The sequence below is a fragment of the Sorex fumeus genome, unplaced genomic scaffold (genome assembly GCF_029834395.1).
Source record: "Sorex fumeus unplaced genomic scaffold, SorFum_2.1 ptg000072l, whole genome shotgun sequence".
NCBI classification, from domain to species: Eukaryota; Metazoa; Chordata; class Mammalia; order Eulipotyphla; family Soricidae; genus Sorex; species Sorex fumeus.
In genome coordinates, this window is record NW_026606129.1 from 42524981 (window position 1) to 42543727 (window position 18747).

At 44.9% G+C, this 18747-nt stretch overlaps 1 protein-coding gene across 2 annotated transcripts in view; it reads left to right on the forward strand.

Annotated features, from left to right (window-relative positions):
• Positions 1–18747, forward strand: part of MYRIP (myosin VIIA and Rab interacting protein) — a 360073-nt gene that overhangs the window by 254795 nt on the left and 86531 nt on the right. For both annotated transcript variants that reach the window (XM_056129423.1, XM_056129424.1), the window contains exons 4-5: positions 8359–8495; positions 17684–17764. In XM_056129423.1, coding sequence (XP_055985398.1) covers positions 8359–8495; positions 17684–17764 — 218 coding nt within the window. The remainder of the gene's footprint in view (positions 1–8358; positions 8496–17683; positions 17765–18747) is intronic.

Consider the following 18747-nt stretch of genomic DNA (forward strand, 5'->3'; position numbering starts at 1 on the left):
ATGTTGGCCGCTTGTAAGGCGAACGCCCTACCCGCTGTGCTATCGCTCCAGCCCACTACACTTAATAATAAGTAATTATTATTTACTTATTTATAATTTATAAGTAAATATTATTTGCTTATAATAATAATAAAAATAAGTAAGGCACTTGTTTTGCATGCAGCCCTAATTGGTCCATACCTGAATCTGATCAGCAGTGCATAAGGTTCCCTAGCATCGCCAGGAGTAATCCCTGAGCACAAAGCCAGGAGTAATGCTAAATTGTGGCCCAAAAACCAAAAATTCAATAAATAAAGAATCACCTTATTACAAAATTCTAACTTTGCAGTTAAGACTAAATAAAAGGATTGGGCATGCTTCCTGCGTCTATTTGTTTTTTACTCATTATGAGTCCATTTTTTACCCATTATTTATGAATTCCACTCACAGTCTCCTTTAAAAGATAAGAATGTAGAGGATTAGAGAGATAGTCCAGGGTTAGGGCTCTTTGTTTCCATGTGGCTGGCCCTAGTTCTATCCCTGGCACCACATATGTTCCCCAAAACCATCTTTGGGTGCAGCTTCCCTGCCAAGCACTGCCAGGTGTGGGCCCTGGAAGATGCTGAGTAATGCTGGGTGGCCTAGATAATGTCCCACAACATAGGAACTGAGCAGGGAATCTAGCAACACCGTATCCTTTGGACCTTGCATAGAACTTCCAGCCCAGTTGACTGAGTACTGCGAGGAGCGGCCACCCAATGCTCCTGAGTACCCCCACCACCAAAAAGGGGAGGAGGAGGAATGAGGAGGGTTCAAAATAAAACAATCAAGCTGATGAAGTAGCACATACTGAAGATTTTCCCTGGGCAAAACTGCTATGTGCCTCCTGTGTGTTGAACATTTAATCTTTATAAAACACTGATGAAATATTTATTGTCTGCATTTGCATCTGGGGAAAGAGAACCTCAAATAGATTAAGTAAATTGCCTAACATCATATATGGATAGAATTTTTAAGTGCTTTTCTGGATCTTATTTGGTGGGGTTGGGGGAGTAGGTTGAGTCACCATGTCTGGTTTATTTTGAGGATGCTGAATGTCTATGGAGCTGTTTAGAAAGCATCATTCCTAAGAGCTGAGTGACAAGGCAGCGTGGGACAAGGTAGTTGTAGTCTGGAGTCTGTATCAGTGCCGCCAGCAGGAGATAGAGCCAGTGAGGCAGTCCTGGGGTCGCTGGGCTCTGTTGGAAGAAGTAGTTGACAGCTATGAGGGGGATCTGTCCCTCAAAGTTCTCAGGAGATGTGGAGGAAGTAGCTGGGCCCCCTGTTGGTAGCTTTGTTTGGCCTTACTAATTCTCTTCCGGCAGTTTCTACAGGACAGTGGGGCTCTTGCGTTTTACTAGAGAAAAAGACTTGGACCAGGACTTCCATCTGGAAGCATAGTCCTAGCAGGTACCCTGTGTTCTCTTAGCATGCTCTCTGTTCACTTGTTCTCTGGGTGCAGGGAACCTGAGGCCCCTGTCATCTCAGAAGACCACTAGATGGAGTTTTGTGCAATTTGCAAATCAGGAAAATGGGAACCCAAGAGGTTAACCACCTGCCCTTGGCAACAGGGGATCTGTGTCCAAGAGCAGTCTACTGCCCAGCCAAGCTTGTGCCCTCACACCAGCCATTTCTAATGTGTTGGACTACTCAGGTCCTTTGTAGAGGCTACATACTCCTCCCCAAACACAGTTCCTTTTATTGCTTCGTCTGGGCCAATGAGTCACAGTTCTGCAGACTTTGATTCTTAAGATGAAGACTCGCTGCTAGTAATTTATTATGTGAGTTCCTAAGGTGTGGAACCCGGTGGTCATAGGTCAGCCTGAATGAGGCCAGAAATCATCCTGAACCTTCCTATGTCCTCACAAGGCTGAACCTTACTCGCTGCATTTCCCAGCCTCCCTTCTGAGGCGAGACCTTGAAGGAGGTGGGAGGGCAGGAGTAAAAGTGAGGAGAGGGATTGGATCTTTCCACAGTAACTCTCTGCCGGGGCAGCATCTCTGGCTGCAGGCCCATCTCCTCTGTGGCTCCGACACCACATGCTCCTCCAGGCAATGCCTCCCCCTCTCTGTTCCTGCTGACTCTCAAGGACTTGCAGCTTCTCCCCCTTACCTGTCTCGGGGATGTCTCACTGTACTCTGAAATCTTCCCCAATAACATTGTCTGTGTACCAGTTCCTGGCATTAAAGCCCCATTCTTTGAAAGACCTGGTGTCCTTTCTCTCCTACTGCCATTCAGTATGTTATTGGTGCCTGCTGAATCTTCTCAGTCCAAATCCTACACAGATGGAAGCAGAACTTGCAGATCATAGACAATCTGTTAGTTTTCAGGAGAGATTTTTCCTGATCCACATATGATCAAAGTCATCAGGAATTTTAATTGCTGCTTTTCTCTTTGTTTACCAACAAGGTAATGTTAGCCTGACCTTGCTATACAGAATAATTTGAATTAATATCCACAGTATTTCAAATGTTTTACTTTCTTATGTGACTAAATTTGGGGAAACTGCTTTGATTACTCTTTCTCTTCAAACGTTTTATCACTCGGTTTAGTACCCCTCCCTTCACCCCACTTCCCAACTTGGAAAGCAGGAGGGGGGATCAACTCAAGTCAACTCTTCTGTTTCATCCTACCGAAGTAGGTGGTGGTGAAATTTTTTAAGAAAAAGAAAAATCACACAGATTTAGACAATCCTCAGCTAGTTTTGCTAGGTCAGTATTTATCAAGCGTGCATGAATAGAGCAATCACTTGGGAATCTTGTTAAAATGCAGCTTCTGAATTAGCAAGCTTCATAGGGAAAAGGGAGACTGAGACTGAGCGTTTCCATCAAGCTTACAGAAGGTGGCCCAATTCCTGGTACAAGCACCATGCTAGGTCTACAGAACCTTACTGAGTCTTCCAATCACAGGGCATGGTAGCCTGCCTTGTGGAGCTTAGAGTCTAGGAAAGCCTTGCTCATTCCCAGCAGGCAGGATCTACTAGCTGTAGAGGTAGCCCCACCCCTCTCACTATTATATTCTTCTTTTTTTTTTTTTTTTGCTTTCTTGGATCACACCCAAAAAGGGTTTACTCCTGGCTATGCACTCAAGATCACCCCTGGCGGTGCGCAGGGGACCATGTGGGATGCTGGGAATTGAACCCGGGGTGGCTGCATGCAAGGCAAACGCCCTACCCACTGTGCTATTGCTCCAGCCCCAATATTCTTTTCTTTTCTTTTATTTATTTATTTTTATATATTCTTTTTAGGCTAACAAGCCAAAATCAGGCTGCCATTCCAGGGGGAAGCTTCATGTGGTTGTAATTTCAACACTATTCTTGTGTTGAGGTCTATGATTCCACCTATCTTCTGCCGAGAACACATCATGCCTACAAATATATTCATATGGGGAGTGGGGAGGAATTAGAAAGCTGCTTACACAACAAATGGCTTGACTTGACGTGACTTGCATTCACAATATGGTAAGTAGGTATTTTTAGGAAAACAGTACAATGGTTTTAGATTTCTTCTGATTCCAAGGATTCGTGGGGGATTTCTATTTGTTTAAACTTGGAAGCAAAAGCTCTTATTTGCAGTGAGAACTAACTGGGACTTCTGGAAGGAAAACAACCATTCAGAAAGCAAGGAATGGACCCAGGGATGAGATCTAGTCTGTTGCAGATTTGCTTCTAGTTCAGATAGTGGCTTATCAGCAAAACACTTGTTTTTATTTTTCCATTGTTTAAAAATGGGATAATGATAAGTCACACGACCAATACACCAATGATTGGTTTTAATACTCCCCGTGGATCAAGGATCCCCAAATCTATATTTCAAGCCCCCAACCCCAGTCCAGGCCTCCTTCCTCAAGACCTGCCCAATAGCCATTGTTGAGATTTTTTTGCCACTGTGCCATGGAGATGCTCTTGTCAGCTAATAGACCATGGATTTGTGGTAGAAATTATCAAGAATTTGATAGACAGATTGTCAGAGATCCATAAGAAATCCCCTGGTGTACTCAGTGCTGGAGGAATGTAAAATGCCACGTGGTGTGGTGCCTAGAGTAATGGAACAGAAAGAAGACGCAGCTCATGGAGACCAGCAGAGCAGGGCAGGAGTCTCACTAGGAGTGGCCCTGGGACTCCAGCCCTGCTAAGAGACTCCCTCCCTTTCCCCACTTAAAAAAAAGTTTATCTTGTTTATTCATTTAATAATGTATATGAATGCATTATTCATATACATTATTAAATGAATATGAATCCTAAAGAGCCTTGAATATAATCTCAGGGCTAGGATGAAGGAGATGTTACTGTGGCCTGCTCGAGGCAATCGATGAATAACAGGATGGTCGTGATTCGTGATTCGTGATGAATATATATTAATGTGTTTATTCATTTCATGGGCTGAAGCGATAGCACAGTGGGTAGGGCATTTGCTTTGCAAGCGACCGACCCGGCCGACCCAAGTTTGATTCCTCCGTCCCTCTTGGAGAGCCCGGCAAGCTACGGAGAGTATCTCGCCCACACGGCAAAGCCTGGCAAGCTACCCGTGACGCATTCGATATGCCAAAATAGAGTAACACAATGGAGACATTACTGGGCCCACTCGAGAAAATCAATGAACAACGGGAGGACAGTGCTACAGTGCTTCATTTCATATACATTACTGCTGTACAGTCTTTGGTTGAATGGAGAAATAACAGTTTACCCATTCTCTTTCTCTTCTCTCTCTCTTTCTCTCTCCTCTCTCTTTCTCTTTCTCTTAATTTTAGGTACTGTGATTTACAATAATAATAATGGCAGGGTTTCATGAAAAAAAAATTCCAGAATCACACCTCCACCCATTGTCAGCTTCCCTCCACTGTCTCAGTGCTCCCACTCTACCATTGTCTTCCCCTTTCCCCTAAACCCCTACAATAATATGCTCCCTACCGGACTCCCTACCTGGTTCACACGGAATTTCTTTGGGTTGCTCAGACATGCAAAGCAAGCTTGACCAGCCCAGCCCGGCCTTTCTGCTTCCCATCCTCTTCTTGGAGTGTCCTTGTCCGGGTTCCACATGACTTCCTCCTTTCTGTTGTCCCTGCTCTAAAGGTGCTTACTGGGGAGGCCTTCCCAAACCACCTCCGGTAGCTCCTCTCCCTGGACATTTCTCTTCTAGCCTAACCCTGCTGTGTTTCTGATCACAGCACTTGCTCCACCCAGCAGAGACCTAGTTATTTTCCCACCAGTTTCTGTCCCCTTCTCTGGCCCATGCACGCTGGGAGACTGTGCTCAGACCTGTGGTCCCTGCTACAAGTTCCATTCTCACCTCTGCACCTGACAGTGGGTGGTGCTCAGCATGTGTTTAATGAATGAGTGAGCCAGTGAGTGAAGATGGAAGGAATGAATACATGAACCAACACTGCCTGCAATTTTTTTTTCCATTACAAGTAATGCTCCAGTGAGCAACATTGGTTCATTCCATCTTGGCCATCTTCCCAGTAGCTTTCCCAGGACAGTGGTCCACCCTTTCTCAGCTGCCTCCCCAGGTACTTCCTGTCACAGAGCAGGAACTCTTGGACCTGTTGGTCAGTGCCTCATAGAGCAGGTGGTTTTCTTCCTCACAGGGCTGTTGGGACAAACCAGAAGCCCAGGCTGCCCTTGCAGGATGCCTGTGTTGTGGGTATTGACTTCTTCTCTTGACTCTGCAGGCACTGTTTGAAGAGATTCATCTGACCTCATCTGTTCTGTCATCCCCTATATTCCTAGCAAAGTGCCTGCCACCTAGGACACACCATAAACTGAAGCAGTTTGTGAGCTGGGGTGGGAGCTGGGTGCACACACTGGCAGAAACTCTCTCCTTTGCTTCCATCCTTGCCTGAGATCAGCTCTGTTTGGAGACAGTCTAGTCTTGGACCCCATGGCATGCGTAATCGAGCCCTCCCTGGGTGCTGGCTTCCTCACACCCCTCGCCCCGGCAAACCACAGAGCTGTGAATGTTTAAATAAATGAAATAAAAAATATATATATCAAATGGGAATGATCATGACAGCCATTCCTGGGGCATCCTGAAAAACTCTTTGCAGTAATACTAAGTCAAAACATCTAAGCGTCATTTTTTTTAGCTTATATTTTATTGAGGTTAACAGTTTATAGGACTGTAGCACTGCTCTGTAACACTGTCCTCCTGTTCATCGATTTGCTTGAGCAGGTCCAGTAACGTCTCCATTGTAAGACTTGTTGTTACTGTGTTTGGCATATTGAATACGTCACGGGTAGCTTGCCAGGCTTTGCTGCATGGGCAAGATAAGCCTGGTAGCTTGCCAGGCTCTCCAAGAAGGGCGGAGGAATCGAACCCAAGTTGGTCAGGTCAACCAAGTGCAAGGCAAATGCCCTACCCCTCGTCCTATTGCTCATGCTTTAAAGGTTTAGTTTCATCCCTTTTCAAGTGTATGTTACCGTACGACACTCACTACCCCAAAACCAATATTCCTGCCCCACTATCCTTTGGACCCCCTTCACCCTTTTCCGTTCTCTTCCAGCTCCCCTTTCGCTAACCTCAGTTGTGCAGTCAGAATGAAAGGATTGATTTTTGTTTGACTTTGTCTCTTCCTTGCTTTGATTCTTTGTTGTTGTTGCTGTTGCTTCTCACTTTGTTTTGTTTTGGTATGGTGTGGCTTTTGGCCCATACCCAGCTGTGTTCAGGACCTACCTTTGACGCTGAACTAAGAGGTCACTCCAGTCGGGGCTCAGGGGACCATATAGAGTGCCAAGAGATCAAATCCAGGTTGCCCTGTGAAAGGCAGAAGCCCTGCTGTACTATCACTCCCACCCCATATCCCACATATAAGTGAGATAATCTGGCATTTATCTTTATCCTGATTTATTTCACTCAGTATGATGCTCTCTATTTCCATCTATGTGGTTGCAGAAGACAAGATTTCATCCTTTGGGGCCAGGGAGATAATTCAGGAGATACTCTGGTTTGTATGCACCCGACCCCAGGTACAATCTTATGGCCTGGAGCATCTCTGGATGCAAGCCCTAGAGACCCCTGAGCATTGACAGGTGTCAGGAAAACCCTGAGCATTACCAGGGTTACCCAGGTAAATCCCAGCACCAACGGGCATGAGCACCACCACATCCTTGGACCCTTGCATATCACGGACAGCCAGATTGATCAAAAATTTCCAAGAGTGGCCCTTAGACTCCCTGAGCTTCTTGGAAGACACAACCTGTTCCCCACAGATAAAAAAATTACCTTTTCTTATATGTGATAAGTATTCCATTGTGTATAAACATAACTTAATATCTCTATTAATTTTTGCTTTTGTTTCCCTTAGTCTTGGAGTCAATTTCTCAAATAATCATTCAAGTCAGTATTACAAAGGGTTTTGCCTACTTCCTTCTGTGATTTTTATGGCTGGGTTGGAAGGACCTAATGTCCAAGTCTATTTTGAGTTAACTTTTGTGCAGGATATAAAAATGTGATTCATCTCATTCTTTTGCACCTGACTCTCCAGATTTTCCCAGCTCCATTCATTGAATGTGTTTTTACTTTCTCCATTTTATGCTCTTGGTGCCTTCAGCATAGTCCAGTTGCTCACATAGGTGAACAGAGATTCCAAACTGATTAGGTCTACGTCGCCCTTTTCAGGAGGAAAAAAAAAAGTTTCCTCCGTGTCACCATGGAAATCTGCCTCTTTTATGTGAACACCATCTCTGTTGCACCCAAGGCTGCTGTCCGCACCATTGATCTGACATGTGGGAGCATTTCATGTACTGTAACATCAGAATCTACAAAGTTCTCTAGACAGATGCAAGGAGGGAAAATGACAGAAAGAGGAGAAACAGTACTCCAGTTTCCTAAGGTGATGTCCCCAAGGGAATAACTGTTAAACAAAGATGTGAATGAATGTGAACGTGAATGAATTTAACAGATTGAGCCATCAGGCAAATGAATGTGTTGCAATCAAAGATAACTGCAAAACCGAGCTATTGTAAACCACTGTTTGTTAAAAATGACAGTCCACAGACTGTATGTAACAGGAATTGGGAATTGTAAGTTCTCATCTATTCAGGAGCAGCATTAGCCCCATGACCCCCTGTAGGTTGACCACTTGGTCATGGCATTCCCTGTAGTATGTGTGAATATCAACAGAGAGAGAGAGAGAGAGAGAGCGCCTCCAACGGCATCAATTCCGCCATGCTTGATGCTCAGAGCCAGTCACAGGACAAACCAGATCCATGGATTAGAGAGAGAAAGTTCATCTGTTGATGGACAGAGTTGCAGAGAATTGTGGCCGTTTTCACAACCCACCATTTAATCACTCTGCTTCAAACTTCTCACCTTCTGCTTTCAAACTTTGTGTTTTCTTCAGGCTGCTGAGAACCCAGTCTCTGGAATGGTTCTACAATAATGTGAAGAGCCGTTTCAAGCGCTTTGGCAGTGCCAAAGTCCTGAAGAACCTGTATAGGAAGCACCGACTGGAGAGCGGAGCCTGCTTGGACAGTCTAGGTATGTGGGCGGCTGCGCTGGGGAGGAGCCAGTGTTTACTAGGCTTATCAGCTAGAAGAAGGTCTGCTTAGAGGTCCTGGATGCCTCAATATACTCACCTGGAACTAGGGAGTGTTGATGAAATCTCTGGTGGTCACAAGGAGTGGAAATTAAAGGATCTAGTCAAAGATTCTGTGAAGTTTTCCCTCTTTCTTCCTAGCATCTTCACTGGAATATGTTAAGAACTTGGAGGGCCAAAGTATTTCTGCAAATTGTGGACATTTTATTTCTGGATCCCTAGAAATAGAAAATTCTCTCCATTTGTCCCACGGTGATTAAAACACTGGCAAATAATATTTTGGTTGTTTGTGTAGAAGAGTTTGTTCTTTACTACCCTTCTTTCCTATTCTAAAATGTTACTCATTAGCAGGCCCAGAATTTGATGTAATTGAAGAATTAGGGAAGTATTGGTACAGGACCAATTCTAACTTGATTGTTTTTATACTGTTAAGACAACCACTGTAATTACAAAGGGAAATTATCTTACTGGATTGTGTTAGACTAGTAGGAAGAAATGTCAGAATAGAAGCAGCAGGTCCTTCTCCAAAGGAAGTCTCTCTCTTCCTCAAGGCAGAATTTTCCATCAATTTGTCGATGGGTAAACAGGTATATATATTTTTTGACCCATGAGAAATAGAAAAGAAAGAAAATCTTAATCATTCCCTTTGGGGTTTTGTACTATTTTTATTTTATATTTTTGTAATCTCAATAAAGTTTTTGGTTGTTTCTTTCCCTAGAAAAGAAGCCAATCACTGAGATGGTGGGGCGGGGGGGAGATGGGATGGGACATTAAATGCAGAAGAACTTAGGGCCTTTTGTGGTAGTTGTTATGATCTCTGTCTTTCAAGCGACTCGGGTAACCTGTAACTAAGAGAATTGTACCAAAGGTTTACATGCCTTCTTTTATTTTTCCCTGCACTGATTTTTCTAAAAGAATTTTTTAGAGACATGGAAGCATAAAACAAATACAGCTTTAAAAGAAAGGTTCTTAACTGTAGTTTTTCGATGCCAAAGAGCTCACTCAAGAAAGTTCCAGAATAAAATTGACTCTCTCATTTACATCCCAAAGCATCTTTGCTCTCTTTTGCATCTGCTTTCTGTGGTGATATGGACTGTTTCCATGTCACCAAATTCAAACCCTGTGGGTGTTCTCTCCTGCTTAATGCAGAATAGAGGAGAAGCAGCACGTGTGGAGAATCCTATAGCACAGAGCATAATTCCGATTTTTTTTCCCTTTCTCCTAAAGCCCCTCAAAGGGAGATGCAGTCTTGAATCCCAAGTGGGTCAGCACAGGCTTTTGAAATCCTCAAATAGGATTTTCAAAGGAGCATTATTTTCTGGGAAGAACTTTCTGGCACCACGGAAGCAGGTTTAGGTGCTGGACCTTCGGAGGCTCACCACTTCTTTCATCTCAGACTCATCCACTGTACTTACCACACGGCAGTCACTGATGGTTTACAAAGCCGCCCTCCTGCCGGACCACCTGGAGACGATAGCTATAACTCAAAGGATGGTTCAATGCCTGGCACAATCTTATGCCCTCAATATTGCAGTAGTTCAATCTTAAAAGCATTTTGTGGGTACCAAGGCACTTCATGACAGTACTAGACCCACCACTTTTTTATTTTTTTTTTCTATTGGCAACCCCATAGTAGCCAAGATTTCCACTTGATAAATATTGAAGAGAAGCAGGCAAGATACAATTTGTGAGGTGGTGCTCAAATCTGTAGAATGATGATTAGAAGATAACGGGACCAATTCTCCATGCTTCTAAAAGCTTAATTACACCTCAAGCAGGGAGAAGTCTAGGAGGTAGTAAGTGTCCTCCTGGTTGTGAGAGGACTGAGGAGTCATTAGCATGAGTTTCTGCCTGACACCAAGTATCTTTGAATCGCTGTCATCTGCCTACCAGACTCACTCCTGAATATACAGTAGAATCACCCTGGAGCTTGGAAAATAGTTCAAGTGCCCAGCATCTTTTTTTCATCCCAAGCCAATCACTTACAAATCTCTGGAGGTGGGTCTTGCACAGATGCTTTTATATTTTTTAGTGCTGCCTGCCTGCTTTAAGATGCCACCAAGACTGAGAGCTCAGCTAGAGTTTCACTATAGCCCATTAAGCAGAGTCCTGTGTAAGCCAGTTCCGTCTTCAACTCCATCTGTTGCAGGTGACTTATGTTTAGTGGGGAGAAAGGAGAGGTGGCAGCCTCGAAAGTGGAGTCTGCCAAGTCCCCCCTGTGCCCACCTTGGTCATTCAGGAAGTGATTGGGGAAATCTAGGCCCTGTTCGACACAGACCTCACATCTGACCCATCTAATGGGGCGGTTGTCAAGCTGGAGCTGAAGTCCAGTTGATAAATAAGTTGATAAGTTGATAAGTCCAGTTGTTCTATATGGCTTGGGAAATAGTCCCTGCCACCCAATTTCTCTGGCAGCTGTGGACTCAGGCTGTAGTGAGGAATTGCTTTTTATAGAAAAGAGAAGTCAGTTCTAGACCTTACCCAGGCTTTTTGGATCTGTTACCTTTCCCCTCACAGAAAAGAGTTCCAGGAGGAGAAAGATAGTGACAAAAAACAACTTTACGTAGAGATTATGAGAAGGGGAGAGACAGACACACACAGATAGACAGAAATGTGTTCAAGAGAGAACTTGGGTTTCTCCAGAGGAAAAGAGAGCTGAGAGCATACATCTCAATGGAGATGTCAGATACCTGCTCAATTGGGGAGGTGTGTGCTTACCTTCACAAAGTGGTTTTATAGGGTTTTTTTCCCAAAGAGTTCTTATCTACCTAGATAAGAATCCATTGCTGTGGTGTTTTCAAAGGGAAGAGCTTGAATACTTGATGTTCACTTTCAAGTCCTTATCCTAATCCTTTGTTTCTGCTGGAGCTTCTCTCCAGAGCAGAGTTCAGCCTTCTCTGGCCCTGTGCTGGTGCCAGCTAGAGTCTCCTCAGACCTCAATTCCTATGTTCACAAAGTGGGCCCCACCATATTGATTTTAGCTGCATTAGGGCTAGTGACAGAGTCACATTTTCAAATCCCATCTTAGTTTTATTACGTCCCAAGAACTAATTGCCAAGGAGCTTCCCCAACCAACCCACCCCACCGTCTTCCTACCTGTATCACATCTAAGGAGGTTTGTTTTCAGATTTTTCACTGTCTGAACATATACTATATCTTCACTGTGCTAACGTGCTATATGGCAGAATTCCCAGTGCAGAACCAATTTTCCCTATAAAACCTCTCCACTGCATCAACCAGCTACAAAGACCCTCAGTCCATCCAGAACTGAGTTTAGAGAAACAAAGAAACTGCCCATCACATGCCCAACCTGCACTGCCATTCGTCTTGCTCCCATACCTGCATCCCAGGTGAGCCAACTCCTCCTGCAGCCCAGTTTCAGGCAACCAGGTCCGGCCTGAAAGGAGACCCATTCAATTGGTCAGTAAGGCTCAGGTTTCTTCATTGCTCCAGTAAACATTTACTGAGCACCGATCATATGCCCACCTGCTTTAAGAGCTGAGAGTGACAAGACAGGAAGACACAGCCATCTGCATGCTAACAATATTTCAGTGGAGAAATCAGAGAAAGAAGTCTATAAATGTATCGGACAGAAGATGTCCAATAGGGATGGACATGGCCATGAAGTTTCCGTTCCACTACAGTTGCAGAACCAATCTATCAAGACAAAAGTCTTAACACAAAGGTCACAAGAGAATTTTGTGGGCAAGAAGCCTTCATGTCCTTAAAAATGTTGCCATCTTTCCCACACACTCCAAGAAGAAGTTTACAGAGAGAAAGAGAATGGGAAAGTACATATTTTTTTTACAGACTTACAAACTTTCGTGATCACGTTTCAGTTACACAATGTTCAAGTACCCATCCCTCCACCGGTGCCCATTCTCCACCACCAATGTTCCCAGTATCCATTCTTCCACCCCCACCCCAACCCACCCCCTGCCTCTGTGGCAGGCATATTCCCTCTTACTCTCTCTCTCTCTCACTTGGGTGTTATGGTTTGCAATACAGGTACTAAGCAGCCATCATGTTTGGTCCATAGTCTACTTTCAGCATGTATCTCCCATCCCGAATGATCCCTCCAACCATCATTTACATAGTGGTCCTTTCTCTATCCCAGTTGCCTTTTCCCCCAGCATGTGAGACCAGCTTCCAAGCCATGGAGTGATACTCCTGGTCCTTACATCTGGTATCCTTGGGTGTTAGTCTACTGTTATGTTATTTTATATTCCACAAATGAGTGTAGTCATTCTATGTCTGTCTCTCTCTTTCTGACTCATTTCATTTAGCATGATACTCTCCATGTTCATCCACTTATATGCAAATTTCATGATTTTATCTTTTCTAACAGCTGCATAGTATTCCATTGTGTAGATGTACCAGAGTTTCTTTAACTAGTCATCTGTTCTCGGGCACTCAGGTTTTTTCCAGATTCTGGCTATTGTAAATAGTGCTGCAGTAAACATGCAAGTGCAGATGTCATTTCTACTATACTTTTTTCCATCTCTGGGATATATTCCCAGAACTGGTATTGGTGGATCAAATGGGAACTCAATTTTTAATTTTTTGAGAAATGTCCTTATTATTTTCCAAAAAGGCTGGGCCAGTCAACATTCCCACCAGCAGTGAAGGAGAGTCCTCTTTTCCCCACATCATGCCAGCAGTTGCTTTTGTTCGTTGGGATGTGTGCCAGTATCTGTGGTGTGAGATGGGAAAGTATGTATTTTAGAAAGGGTGAATTGCAGACTAGTGGGTTCCAAAATGAACAAATTTCCAAGTTGTTTCCCTGAGACATACCGTCTTACCTGTCTTATCTGTAAATCTAAGCAAAATAATGGTTTGGTGGTGATAATAAAAGAACCTTATCCATAGGCTCTAGGGGATGATAAGGTAAGGACAGTTTTTTCTGGTCTCTATCACTGAATTCAGACTAGTCTCTGGATTGGTTTCTGTAATGAGTTCTCACATAATTTTTCTGATATAGCATGGTGATTTTATAAAAATTTTGTTTTGGAACCACATCCAGCGATGCCTAGAAATTACTCCTATCTCTGCACTCATCCTGGCTGTTCCCAGGGGACCATCTGAGATGCTGGGAATCAAACCTGGGTCAGACACATGTAAGGCAAGTGCCCTACTCACTGTACTATCTCTCCAGCCTTGCATAATGATTCTCACTGCTCCCCAAAAAAACTCTAACAAAAATCAAAAAGATAAAAAGGACTTTTTTTTATTAGTGAACACCATGAGGTACAGTTGTAGACTTACAAACTTTCGTGTTTGGGCGTCAGTTATACAATGATCAAATACCCATCCCTTCACCAGTGCCCATTCTCCACCACCAATGAACCCAATAGCCCTCCTCCACATTTCCCCCCCTCCCACCACCTCTATGAAAGGGCATTCCCTTTTGCTCTCTCTTTCCTTTAGGGTGTTGTGGTTTGCAATGGAGGTATTGAGTGGCCATCATGTTCAGTCCATAGTCTACTTTCAGCACACATCTCACATCCCAAGCAAGTCCTCCAAACACCCTTTACTTGGTATTCCCTTCTCTATCTGAGCTGCATTTTCCTCCAGCATGTGCCGCCAGCTTCCAAGCTGTGGAGCAGACCTCCTGGTACTTATCTCAACTATTCTTGGGGTTCATCTCCCATTCTGTTACTTTATATTCCCCAGATGAATGCAGTCTTCCTATGTCTGTCCCTCTCTTTCTGACTCATTTCACTTAGCATGATACTTTCCATGTAGAACCACTTGTTTGCAAATTTCATGACTTCATCCTTTCTAACTTCTGCATAGTGTTCCATTGTGTAGATGTACCAAAGTTTCTTTAACCAGTCATCTGTTCTTGGGCACTCGTATTTTTTCCAGATTTTGGCTATTGTGAAGAGTGCAGCAATGAACATAGAAGTACAGATGTCATTTTGACTATACTTTTTTGCCTCTCCAGGATATATTCCCAGGACTGGTATTGCTGGGTCAAATGGGAACTCAAGTTCTAATTTTTTGAGAATCGTCCATACTGTTTCCCAAAAGGGCTGAACCAGTCGGCATTCCCACCAGCACTGAAGGAGGGTTCCTTTCTCACCACATCCACGCCAACACTGGTTGCTTTTGTTCTTTTGGATGTGGGCCAGTCTCTGTGGTGTGAGATGATATCTCATTGGTTGTTTTGATCTGCATCTCCCTGACCCCCAAGCAAAAAGGTAAGGTAAAGGTAAAGGCCCTCCCGTTGATCATCGATTTGCTCCAGCGGGCCCAGTAACGTCTCCTTTGGAGACTTTGTTGTTACTGTGTTTGGCATGCTCTGCCGTGCAGGCGAGATACTCTCGGTAGCTTGCCAGGCTCTCCGAGAGGGGCGGAGGAATCGAACTCGGATCGGCCATGTTGGCTGCGTGCAAGGCAAACGCCCTACCGCTGTGCTATCGCTCCAGCCCAGTTTATATACATGATATTAAAATAACTACTAAAGCAAAAAAAAAAAAAAGTCACACCTCCTGAATGACCCTGAAGCTCCAACCTATGGACTTAAAGTGAAACAGGGAGAGGTGTTGGACAGAATTTTGACACCACGCAGTCCCATGCCTGGCCCTTGCTGGTCTCCTTCTTCTCCGGAATGGTGCCAACCATCCTCCCATCTTCTCCTACTCTCCACCATCCTCCCCTTTCTCACAGCAGGGTCCCCAGCCCCTCCTACTCTCCCCAATCTCAGACTGTCTTTACCCACCCCCCCTCTTCAGCTGACTGGATGGGAAGCTCCTCCTGGTCCCACTGTCCACCCTTTCTGGCTCTCTGCCTCTGTCTCTTTCCGGACCATCTCAGCCCTTCCTTCCTACCTATCCAACCTATCTCTTGACTGGTTCCTTCCTGTTGCTTTGTGAAGGGACCAAATTTCCCATTTCTCCCATTTCCTAAAAAGTCTTCAAGTTCTCCACCTTTTCCTCTACGTCCTGCCTGGCCAGGCTCCCCCTCATTGCTGGGACCCCCAGACCGTGAACTGACTTGGTTTCCACGTCCCGCCTCACCTCACTCTAACCTGCTTCTCTGAGCCAGCACAGATGTGTCCCCTCTGGGGATTCTTGACTGTGTATGATAGTTGGGTTTAAGATCTAAATACTGGTGGGACTGCCAAGACCTGGGTGGTCTGTCTCCATCTCACCTCTTCTCTCTGTTCTGGAGGCAGCCATGCTCCCTCTTGTTTAGTTCTCTGTGACTCTCTGTTCCCCTACCCCCACCCCACCCCTGCCTATATTTCTCTGCAGGCTCTGCCTCAAAGAACACTCCTTCCCTGCCTCCTTCAGTTCTCTTTGCAGGTCACATACTCTCTCCCATAAGCCCCCACCTAGTCAGAGCACTTCACGTATCAACGCTTTCACACTTGATCTGTGTGAATCTTTGATCGTGCATTTCTCTCCCCCTAGACAAGCAGGTTCATAGGGGCAGTGTTCATAAAAGCCAGAAACAGCCATCCCAGGGCTGAGCATCTAGTAGGTGCTTGTGGAATATTTGCTGGATGGGTGAGTGAGTGCGGGAGTGGCCGTGCCACGGGGAATTCTTTCCACATAGAAGAATATTTGGGGAGCTGAGGAGGTAGCTGATCTGCTGTCTCATGTTCTAAGGGAGGACTTAGAGACGCAGGGAGGTAAACCCTTTTTTTCTTGGTCACAGTGCTAGAAGAAGCGACTCCAGGCCTTCTAGAAGCTTGGTCAGAAGTACAAACACAGAGAATGACATATGGTCAAACCAAGTTACTGTGGTTTGCCAAACTGTACCCTAACAGCCTACTTCATAAAGTCCACAACCTACTAAACCTACTATAGATCTCTCCACCACTTGCTCTCCACATTCCCACACTGGGGCCCCATGGACACTGGTGGAGGATGTTGGTAATTTAGTGGTGGGTATGGTATAGAGTAGCGTACCTTTTGAAGAGCTATAAAATTGTACACCTGAAACATGTAAAGTCTTATTTAAACAATGTTACTTCTATAAGAAAAAAGGAAAAATACTCTTTTGTTGGGCTGGAGCGATAGGACAGCGGTAGGGCGTTTGCCTTGCGTGCAGCCGTCCTGACTGAGCCGGGTTCGATTCCTCTGCCCTTCTCAGAGAGCCCGGCAAGCTACCAAGAGTATCTCGCCCGCACAGCAAAGCCTGGCAAGCTACCCGTGACGTATTCAATATGCCAAACACAGTAAAAACAAGTCTCACGATGGAGACGTTACTGGGCCCGCTCGAGCAGATCAATGAACGATGAAAGGACAGTGACAGCGACTCTTTTGTTGAACTGGTCATCACAGAGAGAATAAAACACGTAGTGTTAAACCCAGATTAAAAGGGGCCTGGGCCATTATTCTTCCCAGCTGAGTGCCGAGACCAGCCTGGTATGTAGTTGAGAGACACTGGAGAAGTAGCAGTCGGGCTCAAGATCAAATGTCACAGCATACCTGTCGCACTCTGGGTGGTCTCACATGGCTCATCTACTAAAGAGAAGGGGGATGTTTAAACCATTAGCTAAAGGCAACGGTGTGTACGGATGCAGTGAACAGCAGCTGAGGAGGAGACGCCAGTACCTCCCATCGTGAGGAGACAGCTACTGTCATTCTGACTCTTCTAGTATGGAAGCTGAGTGAAGCACCTTGTTCCCTGTCACACGCCTGGTAATTTTTCAGGTCTTGAAAGCAACTCACATCTCTCACATTTCAACTTACTGTTCTGCCTTGAATCCAAATCGCCCCACCATAGGGGGGAGCTGGAGATGGCAGCCTTTACTGGAATCTGGAATCTACCTCACCTGGAAGTAGTGTGAGAAAAAAGAAAATAACAGGGGATGGATCACAAATCATGATATTATATTATGGAACTCGATGATTCCTTGAACCTGTTTTCGAGACTAACTTAATGAAGTGCATAATGACACTCGCTAGTTTAATGACGCAGAGCATCAATGCTTAGACACTTACTAATCATGTTCCTCCTCCCCTTCCCTCCCTCCCTTCCCTTTCTTTCCTCCCCACCTTTCCCTTTCTCTTCTCCCCTCTCTTCCCTCCCCTCCCCTGTCCACTCTCCTTCCTATCCTTCCCTTCCCCCTCCCCTCTTTTCCTTGCTCCTTTGTTCCTCTCCACTCCACCTCTAGGAGGAAGCTTCCTTGATGCAAATCTGGAGAATGAAGGAAGTATTTCTGGCAGTGATTCAACATTTTATAGGCACTCAGAAGGTAAGGCTTACTGTGAGTTTATGGCTAATGGAATTGGAGGAAAAGAAACACCTTCAGATACTGTCAAGGTCTCCCAATTGCTTATAACCCCTAAATAGATTTATGGTCTTCCTGTCATTGTCACTTACTGTGAGTCCATCCTGAGAATAAGTAAGTATGCCCAGGGGGTGGCCTTGAGAAGCACATTAGCTCTCTAGCTGCTAATACCTGACCATCAACCAGCCCGTGTTCTCCTGGAAAGTAAAACAACTCTCAATGCACTCGCCTGTGCAATTCTTATTGAAACATGCTTATAAAGAACGTACTGTTTACTGACTTCTATTTTTCTGAAGCACTGTAAAAGGCCCCATAGAGCCAAGGTTAAAAGCAAAACATACTTCTAGTTTCAAATAAAGCCTTTCAGACTGTAAGACCAATTAGTGGTTTTGAGAAGGGAAGCGAGAGGTAGCAGATGAACGATGTCAGTTGTGTGGTGCAGGATAGAGTGGAATTGTCAAAACACGCACACACACACTCACGCACACACACCTTGGATTTTATAAATACATACTTGAAATTTACATTTCAGTCATCATGTCATGTTGTTTCCATTTCCAAACATTTCCAAATAATCTTCTCCAGCACTATCACTCCATTAAGGTCTGGCACTGTGGGTCTGGAGTGATAGATAGTACGGTGTGATGGGCATTTGCCTGACACACAGGCAACCCAGATATGACCCCTGGCACCCTATATGGTCCCCCAAGCCCAGCAGGAGTGATCCCTGAGTGAAGAGCCAGGAGTAAGCCCTGAGCACCCATACCTCCTACTTCACTGATTCTGGTCCTAGGATCTCCTCAGTGCTCTTTCTGTTCTCTCTCTGCACACCCACTCCCAGATCACTTGCTCCCCCCCATCATCCTTTCTGCCTGCCACTTGTCCAGAGATCTGAGCGTGCCGTCCTGTGACCAGCCTAGAGTTGTAGACTGATATTTCTGATGTTT